A 27,727-nucleotide genomic window follows, 5' to 3' on the forward strand; every position below is an offset into this window, starting at 1 on the left:
GAAGGATAGGGACTTTTAAATATGCCATTATTGCACCTAAAGAGATCGACAATTCCTTAATATCAAGAAGTCAGCAACATTGCTCCTACTTTAAAACAAACTTTTAAAGTAAAAACATGTACAAGCCATAATTGTACTCAGTTTGATGAGTTTTCACAAACAGATGTACCATTTTCAGTGCCTGCAGCTCTGTAAGGTCATCTCTTCGAAGTTATGAGATGTCTCTGAAAGTGGATTCCATGCATCCAGTGAGGATGCTGAGGACACAGGGCTGGCCCCGGGCTGCACTATTACAGGATCTCTAAAGTCCTGAACGAACCAAGAGGGTCTTAGGAGTTCAAGCTTTAACTTAAGTGCCAAGGACCTAGGCAAGTCATGAATTCCAAGCCTCACTTTTATCTTTTAAATGGGAAATTCTTTAAAAAGGACCTTGCAGGTATGACGGAAGCATTTGAGATAAACATATGAATGTATTTGTTACATATACCACATAAACATGCTATATAAATATATCCGTTATCATTATTTAACGATTAACAACAAAAGGTAACATTTATTTAGTGCACCCGGCACTGGACTGATTTCTTTACATACATTATCTCATATGTTTGAACATGTGCCCAGCATCTTGTTTGGCGCTTAGTTGTAATTTTCACTCCAGCATGGCCATGCCGTGCTCGTTTTTTTGGAGCCGAAGGCCAGAGAAGTTAAGAAACAACGTAGGCTTGCACAGCACCTCGGTAGCAGGGCCGAGACTGGAACAGTGCCCTGTGCGGTGGTTCCGGCTCCCTCTGGCGGTCCTCCAGGGCACCGGAGCTCGGCCCCAAGCCCAGACGCGCTTGGGCCTCGGGTCTTCCCGTAGTACACAGCTCCGCCCCTTCGAGTTCTGCAAGATTCCGTCTCCCGGCCTGCTTCTCCCAGCCAATCATCGTGCGCTTGGGATAACGGAGGGCGGGGCTCTCACGAGATCGGCAGCATCATCAGTCTCTAACATGAGGATGGGCTGGGATAGGCAGCGCTCTCATCCAATAGGAATAAGGCTAGAGTCCGACGCGAGCCAATGAGGCCGGGAGGTGGGGTTCGGTTGTGTTAGAAGGGGTCCGGGGGATTGTAGCCGCTTTCCCGGCGTCGGACGTGTCGGACAGCTGCCTGAGTCTTCGGGTGCAGTGTTCGCTGCTGCCATGAGCTATACAGGTGGGCCCGCAGGGTAGGGGTCGGGCTTCGGGTGGGGAGGGACAGGGACGTGCCAGAGCCGCACCGTGCTCGCCCGCACCTCTCCCGGGGCCTGGACGCTGCCCTCTCTGCGGTCACAAAATGGCGCCGCGGGTCTGTCGCCTCAGGTTCGCCCCGCTCACGCCTTGGTGCCTCAGTTCTTTGTGCTCGGGCCTCGCGTCCTGGCTCCCGGACGCCGAGGTCTTGGCCTTTGTAGCCTGTGTCCGAGGGCCCTGGCGTGAGCGTCTGCGTTTTCTGAGCCCATCACCTCCGCTCTAGGTCCCGTCTCCTCGTAGCTAGGAACCTCAGGCTGACCTTTTTCAGGCCTTAATCCTTCAGATCGGGCAGTGGGCTAGGCTACCATCGCCATTGCCGCAGCCTCCTCCGCGCCGTTTCCCTGCAAAATGCCGCAGCTACCCCCCCCCCCCAGCCCCTTTGCCTGTCCCAGGCTGGGAGAGGTGCCAGACTCCAGGGCAATGAGCGGGGGAGCCTTGGGCCCAAGGGGCTGGGGCTGAGCCTGAACCTTGAGAGGAATGACCAGCTTTTCCATTAATTCATTCACCATCTGTCAGAGTCATCGCGTCAGGTGCTAACAGGCAGTGGGATATTGACAGGAAATCCTCAAGCAGCTTATGGGCGGACCTTAACAGGAAAACCAATGAATGTAGGATACACTCCCCGGCGCACCGAGCGCCGAAGGGCTTGCTTCTTCTTTAGCGGGGGTGGGGTGGGGGTGGTTGGGATGAATGTAAAGAGGTGACATTTGAGGAGAGATCCGGGTGGTGAGGGAGTTAAGGATATCTGGCCCGGGGTGCCATTGGCATAAAGGCCCAGGAGCAGAAACCGCCTGGCTTGTTAGAAGATCAGCTAGGAAGGCCAGTGGGATTTGAGTAAAGGGGGAAGGTGGGTGATAAGGTCGGAGAGGGGGCCCTGGGCTATGCTTGGACGGTTGTGAATTAACCCTGGAGGAATTTGAAAGGCCGCCTGGGTTTGCCTTGGCAGTAACACATGAAGCTCTTCAGCCGGGAGCCATAGACTAGGCCTCCCCTTTTGAGGAGGGTATTAGGCTTGAGCAGGTATGGTTGCTGGGTAACCTACATTCTACTTGGAATGTTCAGGACTGACAATGGAACTGGAGCCTCTGGGGCTGTTCCATAGGCTGTTTTATGTTAGCATCAGCAAAGAAGTAGTGCCAGGCGTCCCTCCTCTGGGCCCCAGGTGAGGAGCTTGGCAAGAACCCTAGTTTTTCAGGGAACCATCCCTTACCCGAGTGGTTCTCATCCAGGGGTGATTCTGCCCTCCTGCCTCCACCCCCAGTACATTTGGCATTGTTTGCAGATGTTTCTGATTGTCACATCTGGGAGTGGAGTTCCTACATCATCCAGTGGATAGAGGCCAGGAATGCTGCTAAACATCCTATAATGCATAGGGCGGCCCCCACCACAATAAATTATCCAGCCAGGAGTATCAGTAGTGCCAAGGTTGGACAGCCTTGCCCCAGCCTTTCTGTAGCTTTTCTGGTTCAGGAGAAAAGTCAGTAGGGTTGTTGCTGACATCTCTGGAATTGAGATGTAGTCCTTTTCACCAAGTCTTACCGAGAACTGGAAGACAGTTTGTTAGTTTTTAGGGGCAGGACTGCTGAAAAAAACAGAAGATGAATGGTTGGGTGCTGTGGAGTAGCTTAATAATGGGGCATTTAGATCCATAGAAAAGGGAGACTGAGTTAGAGAGGTCACTAATGGCCAAGTCTGAATTTCAACTTCAGTTCTTGTAGGCTTTAATTCTTGGCTCACTGACGGAACCAAGATAATGAAACAATGATTACTTTTTCTTTGATCTTGATCAACTAAAAACCACAGCAGCTTTATAATGTGAGTCTTTCCCTTTTAAGAAGCAGACCATTAAAGTAAAAACATTTTAAGTCACATTTAGAACAATTTATTTGCCTTTAAGGAGGCGTTCTGGAAGCCTTGAAGCAAATGTTACCATTATTATCAAGCGTAGGAGGTGATTAAAATAATTTATCTTTTTGATAATTTGTCCAGCTTTTGAACCTAGTCACTTTATGTGTACTTAGGAAAGGGGGCTCCATCTCTGGCACTGAGGGGAAGGATAGGAGCAATGGAAAAATAGGACAGAAAAATCCAAAATCAGACCTTCAAACTCTACCAAACCTTTTATAAGAACATTGATTTCACAGTTTGTGTTGGGAATGTGTAAGTTGTTTAGCTGAATGGTTCTGGCTTGGGATCTCTCAGGTTACATTTTGGATGTCAGTTGGGACTATGGTCATCTGAAGGCTTGATCCGGGCTAAAGGTTTCGCCTCCAAGATGACTCAAACTCCCATGGCTGGAGGGTTGATGCTGGCTATTGGTTCCTCACCATGTGGGCCTCTCCACAGGCCTGTTTGAAGGTCCTTACAACATGGTGGCTGTTTGCTCCCAGAGTGAATGATCTAAAAGAGAACTAGGCAGAAGCCTTGAAAGTCCTACTCAGTCATTTCTGCAATCTTACTGGTTACACTGGCTTCCTCTCTTAGTTTGGCAATTTTAGGAAGCAAGAATCAGTAGAGGCCATATTGGAGGCTGGTTACCACCAGATGGTAGAGGTTGGAGTCAACCTAACCTCATTCCAGTTGTCCTCTTGTTTTTATCACTTTCTGTCATTTCTTCAAAGAATCCCCTTTCAAAAAAAGAAGGAAAAGAATAACATTGAGAAGCTTTGTTTATTTTTGAGTGAAAAAGATGTCACAGTCTAACCAAGAGGGAGGGAGGGATTATGATGTGTAATTATCTTAAATCCGTGGTTTGACCCTTAGCTTTCTAGGGACAAACACTTATTTTATTTTTTCACCCAGAGCTGTTCAGGCTGGTAAATCAGACCAAGAAGAGAAGGATTTATGAGCCAGATAAGAATTTATTTATAATTGAAGCATAACTTGCTAAAGAAGATCCTGCTCTGGAGACAGTATTGTGCAATAAAATGTTAACATGGGGAGGACAGAACTAGAGCAAAGGTTGCCATTGACCTCTGAAGGTTTGGTGGATTGTCTTTCCTTTTTTCCAGGGAAGAATGAGGGCCCCTCTCCCTTGAATAGACATAGATTCTTTGCAGCTTTCATACCATGTTCCAGTTAGTATTCCTGTCAGGGTGTGGTGGTTCCAGCTGCAGCTGCAGTATGTATAAACCATGTTACCTGAAGTCTGGAGCCATTTGCTGGTGGCTGTATTGCTGAACAAACAGGTTTCCGGAAGCTAGTTAAGCAAACAGTGAAGAAGGTAGGTATAGGGTACTAATTTTTACACTGTGGGGCCTCCCCACAAGTGAACCGTCTAAAACGTGCTTTCGGTGTTTCTTGTGGACATTGTTCAGGATGTAGGCATCTTGGGAAGGTCCTGGGTCCCCGGAGGGAATCCATTATAACTTACCCTCCTTAACTAGGGGAAGGTAAAAAAGGTTAGTATGGATACTTTTGCATTTCTCCTTCCCCAGGGCCAAGTCTAACTCAATTCCCTCCTCTGGGAAGTAAAGATAAAAGTGTAGGTCTGCTGGTCTTTACTTGAAACCCCTGGAGCTGAGTATGTTTTGGAATTCTAGCTTGAGAGAAGGACATTCCACAATACCCCCATTGGGGTCTGGCGCATCACCCTGTAATTAAATGCGTTATTTCTTTACTAGGTTGGGTAAAGAAAAATCGTAATTGTCCTCACAGGTCAGTTTTGTCCCACAATGAGTGTTGGCCCCACATTTGAGGAGTACACTTGGTTTTTAGACGTTTTGGACTTGGGAACTACAGGGTAAGGGATCTTGCCGCTGTCGCCTTTGTTGGCTGTTATGAGGATGAAATAAAATAATGCAGATAAAGCTCTTAGCACCCTGCAGGGGAAACACTTTTTCAATGTTAGCTTCTGTTGTGGTCATCTTTGTTGCTATGGTCCTAAAAGATGAGCTAGAGAGACTGTCAACGTGTGAATGCCTGCCCCATGGGAGGCACTTGGTGTATGCTTTTGTTGTTTTTTTGTTTTTTTTTTTTTTTAAAGGCAGCTATTAAAGGCACTGGCTTTAATTTTTTGGTCATGAATTGGCTCTGATGAGAACAGGCAAATATTGCCTCTTATGGAATCCATCTTAGTTTCAGTGCTAAGGGTAAATAATTTAAAAATAATGTTTGTAAATGTAATTTTAAAGGTAGTGTCAGGGTTTATAATTTAAGAGCAATAGTTTCTTTCTTTCTTTCAAGATTTTATTTATTTATGTGACAAAGAGAGACAGCGAGAGAGGGAACACAAGCAAGGGGAGTGTGAGAGGGAGAAGGATGCTTCCCGCCGAGCAGGGAGCCCGATGCAGGGCTTGATCCCAGGACCCTGGGATCATGAACTGAGCCTTAGGCAGATGCTTAACGGCTGAGCCAACCAGACGCCCCTAAGAGCAATAGTTTCTGATAGAGGTTCAAGTTTTCCTTATTTAGTACTAATTCATCTTAAGTTGAGAAATAGTTTGAGGGACACCTGGGTGGCTAAGTCAGTTGAGTGTCTGCCTTCGGCTCACGTCATGATCCCGGGTCCTGGGATGGAGCCCCGAGTTGGGCTCCTTGCTCAGCAGGGAGCCTGCTTCTCCCTCTCCCTCTGCTGCTCCCCCTGCTTGTACACACTTTCTCTCTCTCAAATAAATAAAATCTTAAGAAAAAAGAAATAGAGAGTTGAGAAAATAGGAAATAGTATGCATACGTATATAACATTTGTTCAGTAAAAACATGCTCACCCCAAGTAATTGCATTTAAGAGGTAATTTTAATACACACATTTTTTTTTTACGGGAAAACTAAAAAGTACAAGGCAGTTTCGGTTTCAAATCTAGGGGGAGGGAAGGGGTAATATTTGCCTTAACATCGTTCAGAACCAACCCCCATCCTGTTTGAATTGGAGGCGGCTCACCTTTCACTCATTTGATATAAGTATTTTCCTCATTTAACTGAATAATTTGGGCACTCATTTATTGAAACTGAATACTGGTTTAAAATGTTTGAACATTTTTATCCACTTCTGGTGTAGCAAGTTAAATATAGCCTCTCTTTTCATTGCTAATATGTTCTGGAGGTATAATTAAAGTGCTGAGAAGCTAGAGTTTTTGGAGGCTTTCCATTGAGGGGAGGGCCTGCTAGCCAGTCTACACTGAAGGGTAGTCTTAGGTCATCTCTACGTGTCTTCTTTTGGGAAATTAACCACACTGTGCATACATTTAGGCTTTGTCCAGGGATCTGAAACCACTTTGCAGTCGACATACTCAGACACGAGCGCTCAGCCCACCTGTGATTATGGTAAGTGTGGGCCCCTGGGAACCAGAGGGTTAGTGCTCTGCCTTCTAGTGGCAGAGCAGCCTCATATCTTCTCAGTTGCCTTTGACTCTGCTCTCACTGTCTTGCTTGTCCAGATGCAATCTTGTGTAAAACGGTGTGGTGGGCTGTTAGAATAGCATGTGCTTCCCTTGGAGGCGGTAATGGGAAAGATGTCTGCTTACTGAGCAAGCTGGAGTTCTTAGAGCTGTAAATGATTGGTTCCTTTGACCCTGTAACGTGTTGCTAGTTGTTAGAAGTTCATATGGTCTGTGACAAAGGTCTGGCTTCACAAAATCCCCTTGAGGGCCTGGGAAGGAGAGTGACCAATCAAGAGTCCGAAGGATTGGTCTGAGCAGAAACCAAGCCATCAATTTAGCTTCAGGGTAGTATGTGGGATGTGTGTGTAAGAGAAGCTGCCTGTCCGAATCTAGCAGGGTTTTTAGAGACAGACCATCTCAAGCCAGCTGGCTCCTCACATAGAGTTGAAGGAAAATGTCCGATCGATTTCTCAGTCATGATCCGACACACTAAATCTCTAATTCAGAAGTAGCCACTCAACAGAATCCATAGATGACCTCTTGGTATGCTCTGGCAACCCCTAACTGCCAATAAATGCTGATCTTTCTGTGGTCTGTGACCATAGGTGTCTGTGAGAAGAAGCCCTCTTTGGAATTAATAAGGATTATGCTTTGCTTGCTGAGATGGGTAGCTTGTTGCACTACTAGGATCTGAGGAGAGACCGAGCCTACACTGTGACATCACCTCAAGAGTCACTGAATAAATGTACATAAACACCCTGAAGTATTAGCAGCTAGTCTCAGGGGGAGAAGGAAACTTAAAATGTTTCAAAATTGAGTAAGGAGGTATCAGGTATTTTCTAAACGAAGAGAAACTTGGTGTGTATGGCTTCCCTATCTTGCCCTGTCTGCCTCACCCCTTTTAATCAAATAGTAGTCCCAGAATGCACAGTTTTTTTGAATTCTCCCTCTGGTTTACATAGTCTGGGTGCGAGCATTTTAGCAGATGCGCCATTTGCAAATCTTTTCTCCCAGTCTGTGGCTTGTCTAGTCTCTGGTCAGTAGTGTCTTTCAAAGAACACAAGTTCTTCATTTTGATGAAGTCCTATTTATCAGTCTTCTCTTTAATATGTGGTGATTTGGGGGTCCCGTCTAAGAAATTTTTGCCTAGGGGTGCCTGGGTGGCTCAGTGAGTTAAGTGTCTGCCTTCGGCCCTAGGCAAGATCCCAGGGTCTTTGCCCCTATGTCAGGCTCCTTGCTCAGCGGGGAGTCTGCTTCTCCCTCTGCCTGTGCCGCTCCCCCTGCTTGTGCTTGCTCTCACTGTCTCTCGGATAAATAAATAACAAAAATCTAAAAAAGAAAAAAAGAAAGTTTTGCTTAACCCGAGGTCACCAAGATTGTCTTCTGAGTTTTCTTTTAGATGCTTCCTAGTTTTATGTTTTCCATCTGTTCTGTGATCCATTTTTAGTTAGTATTTCTACAAGGTATACAGTATAGGTCAAGATTCTTTTTTAACTTTGTGGAAAATCAATTGAACCTATATGTGTGGGTCTGTTTCTGGACTCTTAATTCTGTTCTGTCATCTGTGCATCTGAATTTCCTCCAGTACCAGTCTGTCTTGATTACTACATAATGAGTCATAAAATCAGTTAATACAAATCCTCCAGGTTTATTCTTTTTCCAGAATTGACTTGGATATTTTAGTTCTTTTTTTTTTTTTTTTTTTTTGGCATATAAATTTTAGATTCAGTTTGTCAATTTCTATAAGAATTCCTGCTGAGATTTTGATTCTGATGGCCTTGAATCTGTGGATTCGTTTGGGAGAATTAACATGCTAACGATATTAAGTCTTCCTATCCACGAACACAATGTCATTCGATTTATTTAGATCTTTGATTTCTTTCATTAGTGTTTTGTAGTTTTCAAAACACAGGTCCTTCACATAGTTTGTTAAGCTACATCTAAGTATTTCATATTTTTAGTGCCAAGGTAAATGGTATTTTTAAAAACTTTAGTTTTCAGTTGTTCATTGCTAATTTGTAGATTTTTATATATTGACCTTGTAATAAATCTTGCTGTGCTCACTTATTCTTGTAACTCGTATAGATTTTTTTTATGTAGGTAATTGTGTAAAAGAGTAAAGACAGTTTTGGGGCACCTGGGTGGCTCAGATGGTTAAGCATCTGCCTTAGGCTCAGGTCATAATCTCCAGGTCCTGGGATCGAGCTCCATGTCAGGCTCCGGCTCAGCAGGGAGTCTGCTTCTCCTTCTGCCTCTGCCTCTCCCCTGCTTGTGCTGTCTCTGTCTCTCTCCCTTTCAAATGAATAAATAAAATCTTTAAAAAAAAAAAAAAAGAATAAAGACAGTTTTATATTTCTTTCTGGCTTAAATTGCAAGAGCAATATAACAATATTTAAATAATATTTTAGAAAACAGTCAACTGCGATCCCACCATTTTAATACTTTTGTCAGCCTTCCTGTTCTAGGTAGTTGAATAATTTATAGGGGGATAGAATTGTGTATTCTGCTTTATTTGCTTATTGTTAGAAGCATTTCCTTGTACTGCATAAGGCTTAATGGATTCTTTTTTGATGCCTCTATGAGGTATGTCACTGAGAAGGTAGGCTGTAACTTCCTTGAAGTTGAACATTTACATTGTTTTATATTTTTGTTCTATAAGTTTTGCTTACTGTGACCATCTCCTTTTCTCTTCTTCTGTTTGTTTTTCTCTTATTAAAAATATTACATCCTAGGGCACCTCGGTGGCTTAGTTGGTTAAATGTCTGCCTTCGGCTCAGGTCATGATCAGGGTACTGAGATCAAGCCCTGCATCGGGCTCCCTGCTCAGCAGGGTGGCTGCTTCTCCCTCTCCTACTCCCCCTGCTTGTTAAATTATGTCCCTAAAATTTCCTGTGTCAACACTGGTCTCATCCCCCTCTGGAGGTGGAAGTGAGCTCTGGTGTTCTTTTGGAAGGGGCAGGTCTTGGTAACTCCCCAGGCCTCATAGTGTAGATAAAGGTTTCCCCTTCAAGGGACCTGCCTGGGAAGCCCCTCTTCAGGGAGTCTGAGTTGCTCTGGGCATAGCAACTAGCACATGGAGAGTGCTTTCCGAGTCCTGTCTGTCGCAGGGCCATCACCTACCTGTCCACTTGTCTGTCCTTGTGTTTACAGAGTTTAGTGTCCATTGCTGCTTCCTTGCTCTGTTCTGGCAGATTTTTGGCAGCTAAAGCCCTGGGGTGCTCATAAGGAGAGCCCCAGTGGGTCTGCCTTTGCTTCCCAGTCCTGTCTCCTTTTGAATAGCTAGTGTCCACTGTTACTGGTGCAAACACCCACGTGACCAGGCTCTTGTTAGTTGATGGGACTAAGTGTGTATTATTCCTTGGTTGCCTCTGGCAGCCTCACTTCTTGCCTGTCAGAACTCCTCTTTTGCCAATCATCTTTTACATGATTTCCTGCTGCCGGCCGTCCCTTGCTGCTTTCTAGTTAGAAGTGTCTCCTTTAACAAACAGTGCTCTGGGCCTGAGCAGTGCCCAGCACTGCCGGCCTCTGCTCTTATGTGCTCAGGATGATAGTTGTTAAATAAAGGAATGAATGAGAAGCTTCTGCTTTGATTTCCCCAACCAAGAGGATTTTTGCTTTGGATTTTTTTGCTTGGAGCCCAAGGTGCATTAAGCATAACGGTCATCTAGGGTTCTTTGCTGGTTTTTGACACCTCCCCATTCTGTTTATGCACTGGATTGAGGAGGAACCCAACTGTAAGACCTACCTTGGCCTGCCCCTGTCCTTCTTTTCAAGTTTATACACTCTTGCTCTCCTGTGACTGGACTCTGCCATTCATCACGCTGCCATCTCACTGAGCTTTGGTCCCTGCCCTGGGATGAGCATGTCTTGTCTGTCTGCAGAGTAGGGATAATAGGGAGTAGGAGACAACTCTGGAGTCTCACCAGAGACACTGGGAAAGTTCTGGTGGACTCCCCTGGGCAGGAACCATGTTTGCTTGACTTGGAATTTCCCATTTGGCTTTGCACTTTGTCAGTTCTCACTGGCTTTATGTTCCTGAAGGGATGAAATTTTCTCATGTGCTGTGATACAATCCAGAGCATATTTAGTTTATAATCCAGATTGTTCTCTCAATAGCATTTCTCAAGCTGGGAATTGTCTTGTCCTTACCTCTGCTGATGTGTTTCAGCATAGCATACACGAGATTCAAGGGCTTGGTGGCCCTCCCTGTTAAGGCATACACTTGGGGGATTAGGATAGTCAGCTTCTCTTGGGGCGCCTGGGGTCCAGTCGTTAAGCATCTGCCTTCGGCTCAGGGCGTGATCCCAGCGTTCTGGGATCGAGCCCCACATCGGGCTCCTCCGCTGGGAGCCTGCTTCTTCCTTTCCCACTCCCTCTGCTTGTGTTCCCTCTCTCACTGGCTGTCTCTCTCTCTCTGTCAAATAAATAAATAAAATCTTTAAAAAAAAAAAAAAAGAGGATAGTCAGTTTCTCTGTTCCAGATGGCTTTTTTGGGGTGATTTGAGTGACATGATTTTCGTAATGGATGTGGGCTCTGTGCTGAACTTGTACAGCATAGTCTGTGTGAGGCACCAGAAACCATTCTCCTCTTCCTCTGATTGGTGCTTAGCAGGAAGTGGGGATAATCTAATTTTGGCTCCTCAAGGGAGGAGAATGAGAGCCAAATTCCTCAGCTGGCAGTGTTGGCAAAGGGAGGCCCCTTAAGTAGCAGACGGTCAGAGCCACAGAAGTTCAGGCGCCAGGGCACGGGATGACCTGGGTCGTTTATGGAATGCTCTTAAGCCCAGGGCTTTTCAGGGGAGGTTCATTCTTCTGTCACCAGTCAGATACTGGGAATCATCATCTTCATTTGTGCCTGAATTAAGCTCTTGTTGTATTATAATGAATCGTAGTTGTAATTGCGCTTTTCCTTTTTGTAGGATATGGAACTTGGAACTCTGGGACAAACAGAGGCAAGTATTCCTATGATTGTTCTCCTCTTCCTTGGGATTGAACTGGTTGTATGTTTCTTCCACTGCCAGGCTTGCCCAGAGTGTATCGGGAGGTGCCTTTGGGGGCCCCGGGGTCAGCTACTCTTTCATAGGAGGTCCTGGGCTGGGACCCACCCAGCAGAATGACTAGGCCCACCCAGCCTCAGTTGGCTAGGGTCCCCAGCTTGTCACTGTGACAGAAGATGTCTTTGTCTCTCTGTCTGTCTCTCTGTCTGCCTATCCTTTCCCTATCCCTGCCATCTCCGTCTGTCCGTCTGTCTTCCTCCTTGCAGGCTATGAGAACTATGGCTATGGCTACGGCTATGGCCAGGATAACAGCACGAACTATGGGTATGGTATGGCCACCTCAAACTCTTGGGAAATGCCTAGCTCTGACACAAATCCAAACCCTAGTGCTGCGGGTAGCGCCAGTGCCGATTCCGTTTTGTCCAGAATTAACCAGCGCTTAGATATGGTGCCACACTTGGAGACAGACATGATACAAGGAGGCGTGTACGGCTCAGGTGGAGAAAGGTGAGTGGGTGTCCGCCCAGGGGCTGAGGCTGTGCCGGGGCGCCTGCTGCCTGCTGGCACCTCCCTCTCTGACCCGCCTCCTGTGTCGGCTTCCTCTCTCCTTGCTTTGCTCTTGGGGCTCCCAGAGACTCCTCAGGGGCTGCTGTGCTTCCCTTCTCTGGCCCGGGCCCCCTCTCTGCTCTTTGCAATTGCCTGGTGGCCAGTCCCCCACCTTGTAGAGAGAGGAACAAGCCCCAACTGGGCCAGCTTCACTGTATCCTCTGAATAGCTCTTCTCGGGACCAGTGTTAAGTGGCCCTTCCCTCTGGAGACAGCCGTTTGGAGTTCTCATGACACTTTGTATCCCACACGCTGTCAGGGCAGGACAGATTGGGTTGGACATGAAGCAGGGCGATGAGCCTTTGGGGCTGACCACAGCGAGCTGGGCCGTCCCCACAGAAGAGACAGAGCAGATGTGGACACTTCCAGGCCACACTTCTGAGCCTGACAAAGGTGTGCCTATTGGGCCTCAAAAGTGCCTTTGTGAGGAGCTGTTGTCGTCCTCATTCTTGAAGCACAAGAAGTCACACTCCTTGCCTGAAGGCACCCAGGAGTAGGTGGTGGAACTGGGCCTGCCTCCTAGATGTGCCATGTTCGTAGCATCATGCTATGGACATTTGTTTGTCACTGTCTATAAACTGGTGCTGGCTCAGAAGTCCTTGTGCCCCAGTGAGAGGTTTCAGTGAGGAGGGCACGTGATGGCGTGGGGCATCCTAATGGCTCCAACTGACAGATGGGAGGAGAGCAGAGAGTAAGGAGGGGTCGAGCCGGGCACTGATGGGTTCAGGTGAGGTCCCAGGGCCACTGGGGGCAGAGGCTGCCAAAGGGACTTGGCATGCATTGGCTCTCTGGCAAGCAAAAAGGGTTGGGGGGGGGGATCCCCAGACATACCCCATGCCCTCATGCTTGGCAGTCACTGCACTTGGAGCTGAGGCTGCTTAAGGCAGAAGGGGCTTGGCTTTTGGCTCAGTGGCTGTGTGGACCCTGTTGGTGCTGGTGCCAGTTGTCTGTGTACCTTCTTGCTACAGCCTAGAACTGGGGCACAGGGGTGAGGGAGGGCTGACAGCTGGGTAGTGCTGGCTACTTCTCCCATAGCTGCTGGCACTTCTTGGCTGCCCAGTTTTGCCACAAGGGGCTTCTGTGTCTGTGAGATGTGTGGGGACCAGGGTCTGTGGGCTGTACCCACTGTTAGAAGAGCTTTCTGCGGCGCTCTCTTTCTCCTGGGTGGGGGAGGTTTGGCCTGCCTTCCTAGTTGCTATGGAGGGTTTGATCCCACAAGGTTGATATGATAGAGCTCTTTCTCTAGACCCTAGGCAAAATCACAGTGACTTTCCTGGGAAACACTCTCCACTTTGTCTCCCTTCTCCTTTTGGGTGGTGAGGGCCTTTGGAGGATTGGAATTTCCCTCAGCCAAAAGGGATGAGACTAGCACAGGATTTCTCGTGGGCATCATCGGTCCTGTTGGACAAGCATTTGTGTGCTTGACTGCCCACATACCACAGGACGCTGGGGTGCTTGGCTCTGCCCCCCCAAGGAATAGCCTTGGGCATTGTGGCTACCACAGATATGTACGTGTTTCCAAAGGGCTAAGGGCTGCAGGGTGTCTCTGCCCCTACTGAGACCTACTCCATCCAGTTGTCACTTTTTCTTTGGGTCCCCTAGCTGGTGCAGAGGCTCCGGAGAGGACTTTTTATTGGCGTTCCTGAACATTGAGCCTCTCTGGCAGGGTGGCGTAGATGCTAGAGTAGGACTTCCTGTCCCCAGGACAGGGAGCTTTGGGGAAAGGCAGGAACAGTAGGCTCCACCCAAGGGTAATGGGACCTGAGGGCATCCCTGATGCTTGCCACCTGCTTCTGCAGATATGATTCCTATGAGGCCTGTGACTCGAGGGCCATTCTGAGCGAGCGCGACCTATACCGGTCAGGCTACGACTATGGCGAACTTGACCCCGAGATGGAAATGGCCTACGAGGGCCAATACGATGCCTACCGCGACCAGTTCCGCATGCGTGGCGGCGACACCTTTGGCCCACGGGCTCAGGGCTGGGCCCGGGACTCCAGGAGTGGCCGGCCGATGGCCTCGGGCTATGGGCGCATGTGGGAAGACCCCATGGGGGCCCGGGGCCAGTGCATGCCTGGTGCCTCCCGGCTGCCCTCCCTCTTCTCTCAGAACATCATCCCCGAGTACAGCATGTTCCAGGGCATGCGTGGCGGGGGCGCCTTCCCAGGTGGCTCCCGCTTTGGCTTCGGGTTTGGCAATGGCATGAAGCAGATGAGGCGGACCTGGAAGACCTGGACCACGGCTGACTTCCGGGTGAGTAGAGGAGGCCATCCCTTCTGGCCCCTGACTGGGTGGAACGAGGAGCGTGGAGCCACCTGCCCTGACTCAGCTCCCTCTTTCCAACCCAGACCAAGAAGAAGAAGAGAAAGCAGTGTGGCAGTCCCGATGAGCCAGACAGCAAAGCCACCCGGACGGACTGCTCAGACAACAGCGATTCAGACAATGGTGAGCTGGGCACTGGGCTATCGCTTCCTGCCCCCTGCCCTGTGAGGCTCCTGGGCTGAGCTTGTCTCTTTGTACTTTTCAGATGAGGGCACTGAGGGGGAGGCCGCAGAGGGCACTGAAGGCGCTGAGGCTGTGGAGAAGGGCTCCAGAGCAGTAAGTGGCTGGGCTCTGTGCATTGTCAGCAGGTGGGGCCTGTGAAGAGCAGGCTGGCTGAGCCCCTGTGCTGCAGAGCAGGGCTCTCCACGGGGGCCACAGGCTATCCTGGTCATGCACGTGTGAACAGCACAAGGGTGGTAGAGGTCTGGTGGAGAGAGCACAGGCTGCAAGCAGCCACCCAGCCGGAGGCCAGGCTTCTTTATCAGAAAGTGGTAGAATGAACCCCCCGTGCAAGGGCTGCTGCGGGGTTGTGAGGCTTTTGGCCTAGTGCCTGGCACTTAGCAGGACCTTGTCATTCAGAGCCATTACAAACAACTGTACACACTTTAATCTGGGATTTTTGAAATGGTGTCCTAGGAAGGAGAAGACGAAGAGGGAAAAGAAGAAGGCAAAGAAGAAGGCAAAGAGGATGCAGAAAAGGGTGAGTCTTCTGAGCGGCTTGGATGCCGGGGAGACTCTTCCAGGCACTCACAGTTGGAGGGATTCAGCTGAGGGCAGGGTTGTGACAGAAAGGTGGCCAGCATTGGTTTTACCTTCCGGTGGGGGCAGCAAGCAAAAGAGGGGGGAACCACAGGCATACTCCCTGCCCTTGGTCCTTCAGTAGTGCACAGTTCCAAGTCCTCAGTGGCTGGTGTCTGAGCTGGGACCCTCGGTGCAGTTTTTACGGCTCTGGTTTGCGTGTCCTCTCCCTTAGCGCCTCTCCAGCCCCTGTTGGGAGTCCGTGTCCCCCTACCTGAATGATGAGCGCCAGCAGGTACCTATCAGTAAATCCAGCCTCAGCCCACTGTTGCCGCGGTGCGCCATGGGGGGGTGGGCTGAGCCCTGTGAGCTTTCGGGTCTTTACCTCTGGGGGCTGCACTTAGGCCTCAGCCATGGCCTCCCTGCATCCCGCTACCTGGCCCCTCTGAACTTGTGCCAGTGTCCCCACCGAGATGGCTTCTGTTTACCTTCCAGCCTCCCTGTGGCCCTCTGCAGAGTACGGGTGTTCTGGAGAGCGGTGGGGTCAGCCTGTGTCCTCCCCTCTTCAGGACCTAGGCCCAAAACGGTTCCCTGCCCAGCCCAGGGTGCCCAGCCCTGCTCGTGTCCAGAGTCCTTGTTCGGACGGCTGCTCTCAGAATGGACTGTCTGGAGTAGAAGGCGGGTGATCCAGCCGGAGGCCCCAGGCCTGCCCTGACCTAGTGGAACCAAGCCAGTGACTGCGCTCCTCTGTTTCCACAGGGGCCCTGAGCACCCAGGATGATAGTGGCCAGATCAAGCGCAAGTTGCAGGCAGGCAAGAAGAGCCAGGACAAGCAGAAAAAGCGGCAGCGAGACCGCATGGTGGAAAGGTAACCGGCTTCCCTCCACTCCTTTGCCTCTGCCTCACTCTGGGGCTGCCGCCTGGAGAGCAGGGCCATAGCTCTGCCGCCTCGCCGCCCTCTGGCCTCCCTCGGGAGCTGCCACCTGCTCGGCCGTGCATGGACCCTGCTTCCCGCCAGGCCCAGCTCCCAAAGGCCTGACTCGTTCCCCGCCCCACTGCGGCCGCCTGGCGACCGCTAGCGTCTTTGACCTGAGACCCGACACTGCTCGGCACCGTTGCCCAGAAGCTCCAGCGCTAGGTCACTCGGCGCACGAGCCCCGAGGTGCACTGGGGGCCTGATGCCCCTGCGGGAGGGGGCCAGCTCATCAGAGACTCAAGGTCCAAGGCGCCTGTGCCACCCCAGCTAGCTGCCAAGAGGCCGCCGCCGTGCCCAGGAGAGATGGCAGCACCTGTGGGCTGTGGCAGCCTCGGGCCTGCCCTCTGCCCTGCCCGCCGGCCCTGTCAGGCCGGGCCTGTCTGCGGCTGAGCCCTTCACGCCCCTTGGTCGGGTCTGTCTGCCCTCAGGGCTCCCGCACTGGCGCTTGCCTCCTCCTCCTCCGCCTCAGACTCTTGCTCTTGCTGGACCTTCCTCAGCCTCGCCGGCGCCCGGCCCCTGGGCTCTCCAGACAAAGCTGACCCCGTGGCCCAGATAAGGACGTCCGGCAGAGGTAGGGACCCGCCCCGAGGCCTCGGTGGCGGCTGGCCTCCTCCGCCCCTTGCCACGGCGGCCTGCTCCAGCCCAGGCCCCAGACCCCGGGCTTCTGCTGTGGACACCAGGCCCAGACAGAGCACCTCGCTCAGGTGACTCCAGGCTGCCCTCTGGCAGGCCAGGCGGGCGCCCTCCTTCCAGCTCAGACTGGTCTCTTCTTGGAAGAGGAAGATGAGGCAGCAGGAGCCCAGGCCTGCTTGCCTCCCATCCCTCCCGACACCACCCCCAAGCATTCTGAGCAGAGGATGGGCTGGGCCTTTCAGTCCCCCAGACCCAGAAGGAAGATGCAGCACCTTTTCGGGCCCTGCCTCGGGACTGCGTACTCCACTCTGCACCTCAGGGCCACCTGGCTCACGCCAGGGCATCCTTCCTTCCGGTCCCCAGCTGGGCCAAGTGCACACGCTCGTGCCCAGCCTTGGTAGAGAGGCCCACCGGCAGCCTTCCAGCGACTCCTTGCCTGTTGCAGCAGCTGCTGCCTCGGGTTTCAGCCTCCTGTCTGGGAAGGAAGAGCTCCTCCCCTGCCCCCACGTTGCAGTAACTGCAGCCTGCAGACTTTCTGTCCCTTTCTACTCCCGACCCCACTGGTCCCAGCCTGTCCCCCTGCTGGGACCGCACTTCAGAGGCCCGTGAGCAAGGCCTGTTTCAGGGCTCGAAGCTGGGTTGGGTGAGGCGGCAGCACCGCTCCCTGGGACCCTCGAGGCCTCAGCCCCTTGTTTCTTTCCTGTGGCAGGATCCAGTTTGTGTGTTCTCTCTGCAAATACCGGACCTTCTACGAGGAGGAGATGGCCAGCCACCTCGATAGCAAGTTCCACAAGGAGCACTTTAAATATGTAGGCACTAAGCTCCCTAAGCAGACGGCCGACTTTCTGCAGGTGAGCCTTGGAACAGCAGCACGGTTGCTCTTAGCTTCTCAGACCCCTTGGAACATAGAGCAGCCCGCACAAATCTTGATATCTCGGTATCTTTGGCAGGAGTATGTTGCCAATAAGACCAAGAAAACAGAGGAACTCCGGAAAACCGTGGAGGACCTTGATGGTCTGATTCAGCAGATCTACAGAGACCAGGATCTTACCCAAGGTGAGGAGGTTCCATCCCACTCCAACCAGGCAGAGACTCAGCCTGCCCTCCTCTGGTTCTCAGAGTGGGGTCACGACACCCCTCTGTTCCCCCAGGGAGGGTCAGTGAGAACAGCCTCAGGCCCACGTGGAAATGGCAGGGCGAGGTGAGGAGCTGGTCTGGTGTTTTCCCTGAACTGCTGGGTCTGTCTTACAACTGGTGGTGACCCTCCTTCTCCCCCCTGCAGAAATTGCCATGGAGCATTTTGTGAAGAAGGTAGAGGCAGCCCACTGTGCAGCCTGTGACCTCTTCATTCCCATGCAGTTTGGGATCATCCAGAAACACCTCAAGACCATGGATCACAACCGCAACCGCAGGGTGAGTGGCCACCAGTGCCCTTCCGCCATCCTGTGGGTTGACTTGGGGGGAGGTCCTGGGGTCTTAACCTCTGCCTGCCTGTGAGGAACTGCAGGAGATGTGGTGGGGCAGGCAGGTGTGGACATTCTGGCAGTGCAATCAGTGCAGCTACAGGGAGAGGGGAGGGAAATGAGGACTCTGCCTGGGAGAAGGTGGCATTAGAGCTGGACCTTTAAGGCTATGGGATATGGGGACCTCCGTGTGCATAGGGACCACCAGCCAGAATAGGTTCAGAAACCCAAGAGGAAGTGTACAGTGTGAGTGTTGCTAGAGGAGGGGTTCATGAGGGCTGGGCTGAGGGGCTGGGCTCACTCCTATAGGCAGCAGTTTTTCAGTTGGGCACTAACAGGATTAGAGTTGGTGTGGAGGGAGATGGAGAGGGGATGGGGGGGGGGCATACGAGGAACTGCTGCAGTACCAGGATACAGGAGTGCCTCCACTTTGGGAGTGATAAGAAAGGCTGGACAGAAGAGCTGTTTAAGGAAGTGACCAGGAGTCTGGGATGTCTCAGGCCTCTGGCTTGGGTAACTAGGTGGACAGAGCTGCTGCTAAGAAAAGAGGGTAGGGATATGGTACAGGGAAGGGAGCGAGTCTGGCAAGAAGGTGAACAAATTCAGTCTTGTTTTCGAGTTAGCCTCAGTGCCTAGCACACAAGCCAGAGGAGGTGTTTTTTGTTTGAGGGGGTGACCTGCTGGGTTGAAGGTGGCTGCTGGAGGTTTGTTCAGGGTGGGGGTGTGCTGTGCAGTAGGGAGAGAGCTGAGGGGTCCAGGACTGGGTCTTGGCCAGGAGAGGCTTGACTGCCACCACCCGGAGGAGGCGGAAGGGATTCACGTGCAGATGATGGCAGCCGGGGGGGGCACAGGAAATAGCGTTTCTCACCCTTTCTCCACGGCCATCAGATTCATCTCTGGTCTTCTGGATGCACTGATTCTCAACAGTGGGATGGTAGTAGGTGGTGGAGGAGATCTCAACACCAGGTTCTGGAACTAGGATCTGACAAGGCGGTAGGAAGAAAGCAGACTGCACTGCATGATATTAAAATGTGGAAAATCTAGGTGAAATGAGTGATAGCCAGTAAAACATAAACTCAGATTGATCCTAGAAGTTTGAAAAAAGAAAAAGCCATAGCTGCTAATAGAGGGGTACAGAAGGGTGAGGAAAGATGGAAGATACTTAGAAATTAGAAAGCACCAGAGGTTGTTGATTTATAGAGATTTAATTTAAATACTGTATTTTTAGAGGTTCCAGAGTGTAGAAATGAATGGAAAGCTTCTAATTATTATTTCTGGTCACAGCTTTATTGAGATATAATTCATATAGCATACAATCACCCATTTAAGCTATACAGTGCAATAGTATTTAGGGTATTACAGTTGTGCAGCCATCAGCACAATCAATTATAGAACATTTTTATCACCTCAGAAGGAAACTTGTGCCGTTTAGCTATCACTCCCTAACCTCCCCCTCTCCCCCGTTTCCCCAGCCTTAGGCAACCACTAACCTATTGTCTATCTCTGTGTATTTGCTCATTCTGGGCATTTCACATAAATGGAGTCACGTAATACATGGTCTTCTGTGATCAGCTTCTTGCACTCAGCATGTTTTCAGGGTATATCCAGGTAGCATGTGTTAGAACTTCATTCCTTTATATGGCCTAATCATATTCTCTTGCATGGATTCATTAATTTGGGCATTTGGACTGTTTTCACCTTTTGTCTATTATGAATTATGCTATTACAAGCATTTGCACATTTGTTTACAAGTTTTTGTGTGGGCATATGTTTTTATTTTTCTTGGGTATGCATCTAGAAGTGGAATGTCTGGGTTCAATAGTAACTCTGTTTAACTTCTTGAGGAACAGCTGGATGTTTTCCAGAGTGGCTGCACCGTTTTATATTCCCATCAGCAGTAGTGTGCAGGATCTGATTTCTCCACACCTCTCTAGCACTGATTTATATGACTTTCTGATTCTAGCCTTCCTAGTGGGTGTGAAGTGGTATTGGCTGTTTTTTGGTTTTGTTGTTTTTTTTTTAAAGATCTTATTTATCTGAGAGAGAGAGAGAGAGAGAGAGAGAGAGAGAATGAGTGGTGGGGAGGGGCAGAGGGAGAGAGAGAGAAGCAGACTCCCCACCAAGCAGGAAGCCTGACGTGGGGCTCGATCCCAGGACGCTGGGATCACAACCCAAGCCAAAGACAGATGCTCAACCAGCTGAGCCACCCAGGCACCCCTATTTTTTATTTGGGTTTCCCTAATGACCGTGATGTTGAGCATCTTTTAATGGTTTTTTTGGCCATTTGTCTATGTCCTTGGAGCTGGAGAATGTCCTATTCAGATCCTGTGTTCCTTTATTAATTGTATGGTCTTCTTGAGTTAAAGAGTTTTTTCTATATTTTAGGGGTGCCTGGCTGGCTCAGTTGGTTAAGTGTCCAACTTCTGGTCTGGTTTCGGCTCAGGTCATGATCTCAGGGTCGTGAGATCAAGCCCCATGTTGGGCTCCGTGCTCAGTGGGAGTCGGCTTGAGATTCTCTTCCTCTCCCTCTTTACCTTCCCCTCCACACCCCCCCCACTGCTGCTCTAAAATGAATGAATGAATGAATGAGATCTTCTTAAAAAAAAAAGTTTTTATATATATTCCAGATACAAATCCTTTCAGACCTACAGTTTACAAACATTTTCTTCCAATCTGTGAGTTGCTTTCTCACATTCTTGATGTGTCTACAGCACAAAAGTTTCATTTTGATGAAAACCAGTTTATTTATTCTGTTGGCTTATGCTTGGGGTGTCATGGCCAAGAATCCATTGTTAAATCCAGGGTCACAAAGATTTATCCTTGTGTTTCTCATGAGAGTTTTATAAGTTTTAGCACTTTTAATTTGAATCTTTTGATTCCATCTTTTTTTTAAATCCAGTTTGACTATCTTTTGATTAGATTGCTTAATCCATTAACATTTAATGTTATTACTGAGATTATCAGATTTACATCTCTTGTTTTATTCCCCCTTTACTGGTTTTGTTGTTGTTGTTGTTGTTGTTTTTGTCTTTTAATTTTTTAGTGTAACATTTTAATTTCCTTAATGATATATATATATATTTTTTGGGGGGGGGTGCTGCATTTTTGGGGGGCATTATTTTCTGAGTAGTTTCTCTAGGCCTTTATACATATTAACTTTTCAGAATCCTTTTCAGATATAATAACTTAATTTTAGTGGGATTGAGTTACTCCTATATAGCTCTCTCAATATAGGAGATTATTGTGTTATTACTGTTGTACATAGTATTTTATCTGTATGTGTTACAATCCCAGTAACACCAAGGCAATAGTATAATACACTATCATGACTACTTTATGTAATTTTATGTCTTTTAAGGAAGCTGACAGAAGAAAGGAGAACAATTATGTATTTCTAGTTTTTGTTATATTAGCCTTCCTATTTCTCATTTTTGGTTCTCTTCATCTAAGTTTTTTCTGTGGTTTTAAGTTACCATCTGTAGTCACTTCCTTATTAGTTCAATATAGCTTTAGTTCCCCCACCTTCTTTGTGCCGTTATTGGCAAACATGTTATATTTCTATATGTTATAGGCCAAACAATATGTGTGTGTTTGTGTGTGTGTGTGTGTGTGTGTGTGTGCGTGTATTGCTTTGTACAACTTTTCAGTCAGTTGAGAAGACAGGCAAAGAATTACACGTTTGTAGTGTCTTTTATAATTATTTTTATTGGTCTTTCACGTGGATTCGCATTACTGTCTGGGGTCACTTGCTTTCAGCCTGAAGAACTTCCTTTGGTATTTCTTACAGGGTCTGATAGCAGCAGACTCTCTCAAGTATTCATGACTGTGGAATGTCTTTATTTCACCTTCATTTTTAAAAGATAGCTTTGCTGGGCACAGGAGTCTTGGTTGATACTTTTTTCTTTGAACATTTTAAATATGTTATTTTGCTGCTTTCCAGCCTTGTTTCTCATGAGAAGCCAACCTTTAACCTTATTGGGATTCCCTTTTTCTTTTGCTGCTTTCAACATTTTTCCCTTGTCTTCAGCTTTCAGCATTTTTATTATGATGAATCTTTTTGTGGATCTCTTTGTATTTATTCTACTTGGGAGTTTGTTGAGCTTGTTGGATGTCTAGATTGAAGTTTTTCACCAGATTTATCAAGTTTGCATGCATTTTTTTCTTCATATATTTTTTTTCTGCATCTTTTTCCTCTTCTGGTGTTTTCATTATGCATATGTCAGGTCCTCTACTGGTGTCCCAAGGTTGTCTGAGAATATTTTTCTTCCTTTGTTCTCTGTTTTTCAGATCATATCTCTATCAATCTATAGATTCTCTAATTCTTCTGCCAGTTCAAATTTACCATTAAGCCTATCTAGTGAATTTTTCATTTCAGTTATTGTACTTTCAAGCTCCAAGACTTGTATTTATTTCTTTTTTATAATTTGTCTCTTTACTAATATTCTGTATTTGATGAGACAGTGTCATCATACCTTTTCCTTCTTCCCACCCCCACCCTAGTCTTGTTCCTGTATTTGCTTATTTGTTTAGTCAAATTATATTTTGAAGTCTCTCTCATCCCCACAATGTGAAGCCTTTGCTAGGGTGCCTTGGAGGAGGAAGCTGTGGGCAAGTGCACAGCCACCCTGGGATAACAGTGGTTTTGACTGATAGGGTTCTCTCTCTCTCTCTCTCTCTCTTTTTTTTTTTTTTTTCTTTCCCAGACTAAACTTCACTATTATAAACTATACAAATTGTTGGCTGATTGCTGTGTTGTTTTCAGCAATGCCTTGAAGCATTAAATTGCTCTTCAATCTGATCCAATTAAATAAATCCAGGCTCTTTTATACTTATACGGATTATTTTTGAGGTCATTGTTTGAGAGTTCTGAGCCCTGGCGGCTCTTCTTAGCTGTGTTATTGGTTCTCTCTGATAATGGGGGCAGCTGATGGTTTAGCTTATATTAGTATCAAATCTACTGGTCTCCTTTTAATTGCCTTTCCCCACACCCTCCACTGTTTTGAGAGAGCCCTCTGTCTTGAACTTCCTTACACACTTGTGAATAAAGTAAGTTCCTTTGGAAAGAGATTCCGGAGCTCACTGTCCTAAGGCCTATCTCAGGGTAAAACCTGAACCTGGTAGCTTTTCCTCACTCAATGTTTCTTCATTTGCTGTATGTCTTTAGGACTTTTTCCCTTCACTTTAAAGGGTTGTGTCATTCTGTAGTCTTCATCAGTTTCACTAGGAAGTAGGTTCACATAGCTTCTCAAGTTGTCATGCTGGAAGTCTATCCTCTGATGTGTTTTTAGGAAGATTTTTAAACGTTAATTTCAAAAATCTGGTAAGGATAATGCCAAAATGAAACTGTAGATTAGTTTATTATTTAAGAATGAAATTGCTACCAATCTGGTAGTAATGCAAGTGTGTACTACACTATAATTAAGTAAAGTTTTTTTCTGGAATACAAGGATGGTTCAGTAAGAAATTAGCAACAGTGTCAGTATGAAATGCTGGAAATGAAAACTTTATATGCAGATAATGTTATTATACTCTTAGAAAAGCTGAATGATTCCAACAAAATGGTCTTAGAATTAACACAATGTGATAAAGGGGTAGAATTCAAGATAATATCCAGAAAGTAATAGCGTTTCTCCATTCTGGTAGTACCCAGTTAGAAATGAAAATGGGGAAAAATCTACTCACGGTAGCCACAAAGTGTATAAAATAACTAGGAATATAGATTTAAGAAGAAGGGTATGGAATCTTAAAGGCCAAGAATAGGAAATAAGAATTCAATGAATACAGGAATATATGGTGTTCTTCATAGAAGACATAATAGCAGAACAAAACAAACACAAATCTCCCCATATTAATGTGGCCAGTTCATGGGATTCCAGTCATACTCTGGGGAGGGGGACTGGATGAAATTGTTTTAAAGTTTATGTTGTAGAATTAAGTCTAACAACAGTCAAAATTACAGAAAGGGTGGTAACTGAGTTCAGGGAGTTGGTTTAGCAAATATAACTTTTTTCAAATCCACTGCAATTGAAAACAAAAAGTGACATTGGTATAGTAATAAGGCGGTGGAACCAGAATAGAGTCTAATGAAAGATGCCAATATGTTTTGGAACTTAGTAATTGTCAAAGTCAGTACTGGTTCCTTATCTGAAACTCTAGGGCCAGATGTTTTCAAATTAGTTTTTGGATTTCAGAACAGCTACATAGTAATGATAACTAACATCTCTAGTGGGACTGGGGAAAATGACTTGTAGTTGAACCATCAGTAATACCTCAAATGACTTATATAAGTGGGATAAATAAAGATGGTATAAAAACACAATGGAGGGACGCCTGGGTGGCTAGGTCAGTTAAGCGTCTGCCTTCGGTTCAGGTCATGATCCCAGGGTCCTGGGATCGAGTCCCACATCAGGCACCTTGCTCAGCGGGGAGCCTGCTTCTCCCTCTGCCTGCCGCTCCCCCTGCTTGTGCTCTCTTTGACAATAAAATAAAATATAAAATAAAATAAAATAAAATAAAATAATAAAATAAAATAAAATCAATGGAGCTTAGGCGAAAACTCTTCCTCTGGGTTTCAGATTTGTGGAGAAGGGATTATTATAGACCTATATGTCAATTTAATGGAGAAACAATTGTTTATCTCATTAATTTCTGGAAAAAAAAGCTGGACCTCTAACCTCCTACCATATTTTAAATTCCAAAAATAATAAATGTGAAAAATAAAAGAGCAAAATTTAGAAGATTGTTTACCTTGAGGTTACAGAAAGCTTTCCTGAGCAAGCCAGGAAACCCAGAGGTCATGGAGAAGATGACCTCCTAGAAATGCTGAGCAGGTGGCCCCGTGTGTCAGATCACTGATGGGTAGGGAAATGCCAGGAGAGGCCGCATCCTCCTTTTTTCATTGCTTCAACCACAAAAATAGCCAACAGTGGTAACATCTGATGCTGCTGAGAAGGAAAAAGGATAACTACATTGTTTTAATACAGGTGGAGGAAGCCCAACTTACTACAACTTAATACGACTTTTTTGCAGAGTACTGAGGTACCATCACTTTGGGGAACCTGTTGGGTAGCACCAACATGGAAGTATTTAAGTTTATTCCAGTGGTGTTTGGTTCTAGTAGCAAAAATCTGGAAACCATGTAAGTGGACTTCCCTTGGGAGCTGTCTGTACATCTCTGTGCCTACAAAGAGGGGATCATGTGTTGGCAAGTAAGGAGGTGCAGAGGAAATGGTCTGACCTAGCATCCTAATTGTGCATCTTTAACATGTTTCATTTTGAGCATGCATGAGGGCTATCCATATTTTCCCCAAATAGTAGAGAAAATTGAATAAAGAAAAAAAGGTGAAGGTGGGAAAAGGAAACAGAAACATCAAGTGAGAGGATGATGTAAAGAGCTGCCTGGGGTGCGGTAGTAGGCTTCCTGGGGGTGGGCTCCCCCATGCCGACCAAAATAGCTTTTATCATCTTCTTTCAGCTTATGGCTTTATACATAATTATCTTCATAATGATGAAAGTGAGATTTGCCTGTACTTATACCATTGAGAAAACCACTTAGCATTTCAGTGTAAATCCTTCCACACGAAAAGGCTCTGGCACACTGGCTCATGACACACCTTTCTCAGCACACAGGGGGAGATGAGCCCTATTTTTTTTTTTATAAGATTTTATTTGAGAGAAAGGGCGCACGCGCATGCACGCAAGTGGTGGGGAGGGGCAGAGGGAGAGGAAGACTCCCCATTGAGTGCAGAGCCCCACATGGGGCTTGATCCCAGGACCCTGAGATCATGACTTGAGCTGAAGTCAGTCGTTTAACCAATTCAGCCACCCAGGGGCCCCAGAGATGAGCCCTCTCTTAAGGACTGTATGGTGTTCTTTTGAATGTTTTAACTACTTCACAGAACTTTCAGGTGCTTTCCAGTTTTTCACTACTGCAACTATGTGCATGAATGTTTCCAAGTCTTAAACTTAGGATAGATTCTTGTAAAGAATTACTGAGACAAACTTTTGAGACAAACTTTTACTTCTGATACATTTTATCAAACTGCCAGAAAGTAAGTAAACAATTGACCCTGTCACCAGCAGGGTAGAACGGTCTCTCTTCACTCTTGCCACTTGGGGTATAATTCTTCATTCTGGGAATTCTATGGGTTAAAAGGAGGTTTACCACTTAAATGTACTGTTTGACATTTGTACCCCTGCTCTTATCCTCCCTGTTGATCCTAAAGAGTTCTTTGCATATGGGCAGTTGTTTCTTGTTACGGGTTGCACCTTTGGCTTTTAGTGGGTTTCCTAATTTGTGCACTGTTTGTAGTTTTTATGTAAGCACATCAGATTTCTGCTGTACAGCTGTAAAGACGTATGTCTTTAATCAATTCCATACAGTACGTATGGTGTGGAAGAATGGAGCATTCGAGCAAAGATCAGATCAGGTCTTGGCTCCGTGCTTGTAGAGTGGCCCTACGCTTGTACCCAAGGTACACTTGTGCACTTTCAGCACGTGGTTAGAGTGCTTGGCTGTGTTGAGCTCAGGGCAGGGGGGGTTGGGAGGGCTCCGCAGATCGGGTGGGTTGGTGGAGGGGGGCTTTCTGGCGCCCAGAGCAGCCTCTCCAGCCCTCCCTGCCTTGCCTGCAGCTCATGATGGAGCAGTCCAAGAAGTCCTCGCTCATGGTGGCCCGCAGCATCCTCAACAACAAAATCATCAGCAAGAAGCTGGAGCGCTACCTGAAGGTGAGGCGCGCAGGCCCCTGCCACTCGGCCCGCGCGGGTCTTTCCCTCCCTTCAGTGTTCGCCTCCTTCCCCACAGGGTGAGAACCCGTTCACCGATAGCCCCGAGGAGGAGAAGGAACAAGAGGAGGCCGAGGGCGGCGCCTTGGACGAGGGGGCGCTGGTCGAAGCGCCAGGGGGCGCGGAGGGTGCAGAGGACGCCGCGGCGCAGCCCCCCGTGCCCCCGGAGCCGGCCCCCGGGGCCACATCCCCACCACCGCCGCCGCCCCCCGAGGAGGAAGAGGAGGCCGTGCCCCTGCTGGGCGGGGCGCTTCAGCGCCAGATCCGTGGTATCCCGGGCCTCGACGTGGAGGCCGACGACGACGAGGAGGGTGGCGGGGGCGCACCGTAACCCGGGCCCCGGGCGGGCAGGACCCGCATGGCCAAAGCTGCAAGCCGAGCCTAATAAAGCTCTTCCCATCCCACTTATTTCTCGTTCGTTTGTTGCTGTGCAGCACAGTCGACGTAGGAAGGAGCGGCGTGCGCCTGCGCACGGGACCCGGGCAAGGGTGGGGGTGCGCCTGCGCACTAACGGCGGGAAGGAAGAGGAAGGCGCCTGCGCGCGGTAAGACTCCGTGGCCGGACCAAAACTCCCAAGATGCTGCGAAAGCCAAGCCCAAGCAACCGGAAGGTCCGCTGGGGCGG

At 48.1% G+C, this 27,727-nt stretch overlaps 1 protein-coding gene across 1 annotated transcript; it reads left to right on the forward strand.

Annotated features, from left to right (window-relative positions):
- Nucleotides 1–1,058: 1,058 nt before the first annotated feature.
- Nucleotides 1,059–27,511, forward strand: AKAP8L (A-kinase anchoring protein 8 like). Its single transcript, XM_045778857.2, has 14 exons — nt 1,059–1,194; nt 6,455–6,529; nt 11,505–11,537; nt 11,849–12,089; nt 13,987–14,440; nt 14,536–14,632; nt 14,715–14,785; nt 15,146–15,209; nt 16,007–16,115; nt 17,566–17,707; nt 17,807–17,912; nt 18,139–18,269; nt 26,951–27,046; nt 27,123–27,511. Exons 1-14 carry the CDS (start codon nt 1,182–1,184, stop codon nt 27,432–27,434), a joined length of 1,944 nt encoding a protein of 647 aa, XP_045634813.1. The 5' UTR covers nt 1,059–1,181; the 3' UTR covers nt 27,435–27,511.
- Nucleotides 27,512–27,727: the final 216 nt, after the last annotated feature.

Source organism: Ursus americanus, chromosome 14 (genome assembly GCF_024610735.1).
Source record: "Ursus americanus isolate L20-20 chromosome 14, mUrsAme1.1.p, whole genome shotgun sequence".
Classification (NCBI taxonomy): Eukaryota; Metazoa; Chordata; class Mammalia; order Carnivora; family Ursidae; genus Ursus; species Ursus americanus.

Excerpts from the sequence above, each read along its gene's own strand:
- AKAP8L (XM_045778857.2), top strand. Across the intron at positions 14,633-14,714 it reads CAACAGCGATTCAGACAATG|ATGAGGGCACTGAGGGGGAG; the intron begins GTGAGCTGGGCA and ends TGTACTTTTCAG. Across the intron at positions 14,786-15,145 it reads TGGAGAAGGGCTCCAGAGCA|GAAGGAGAAGACGAAGAGGG; the intron begins GTAAGTGGCTGG and ends ATGGTGTCCTAG.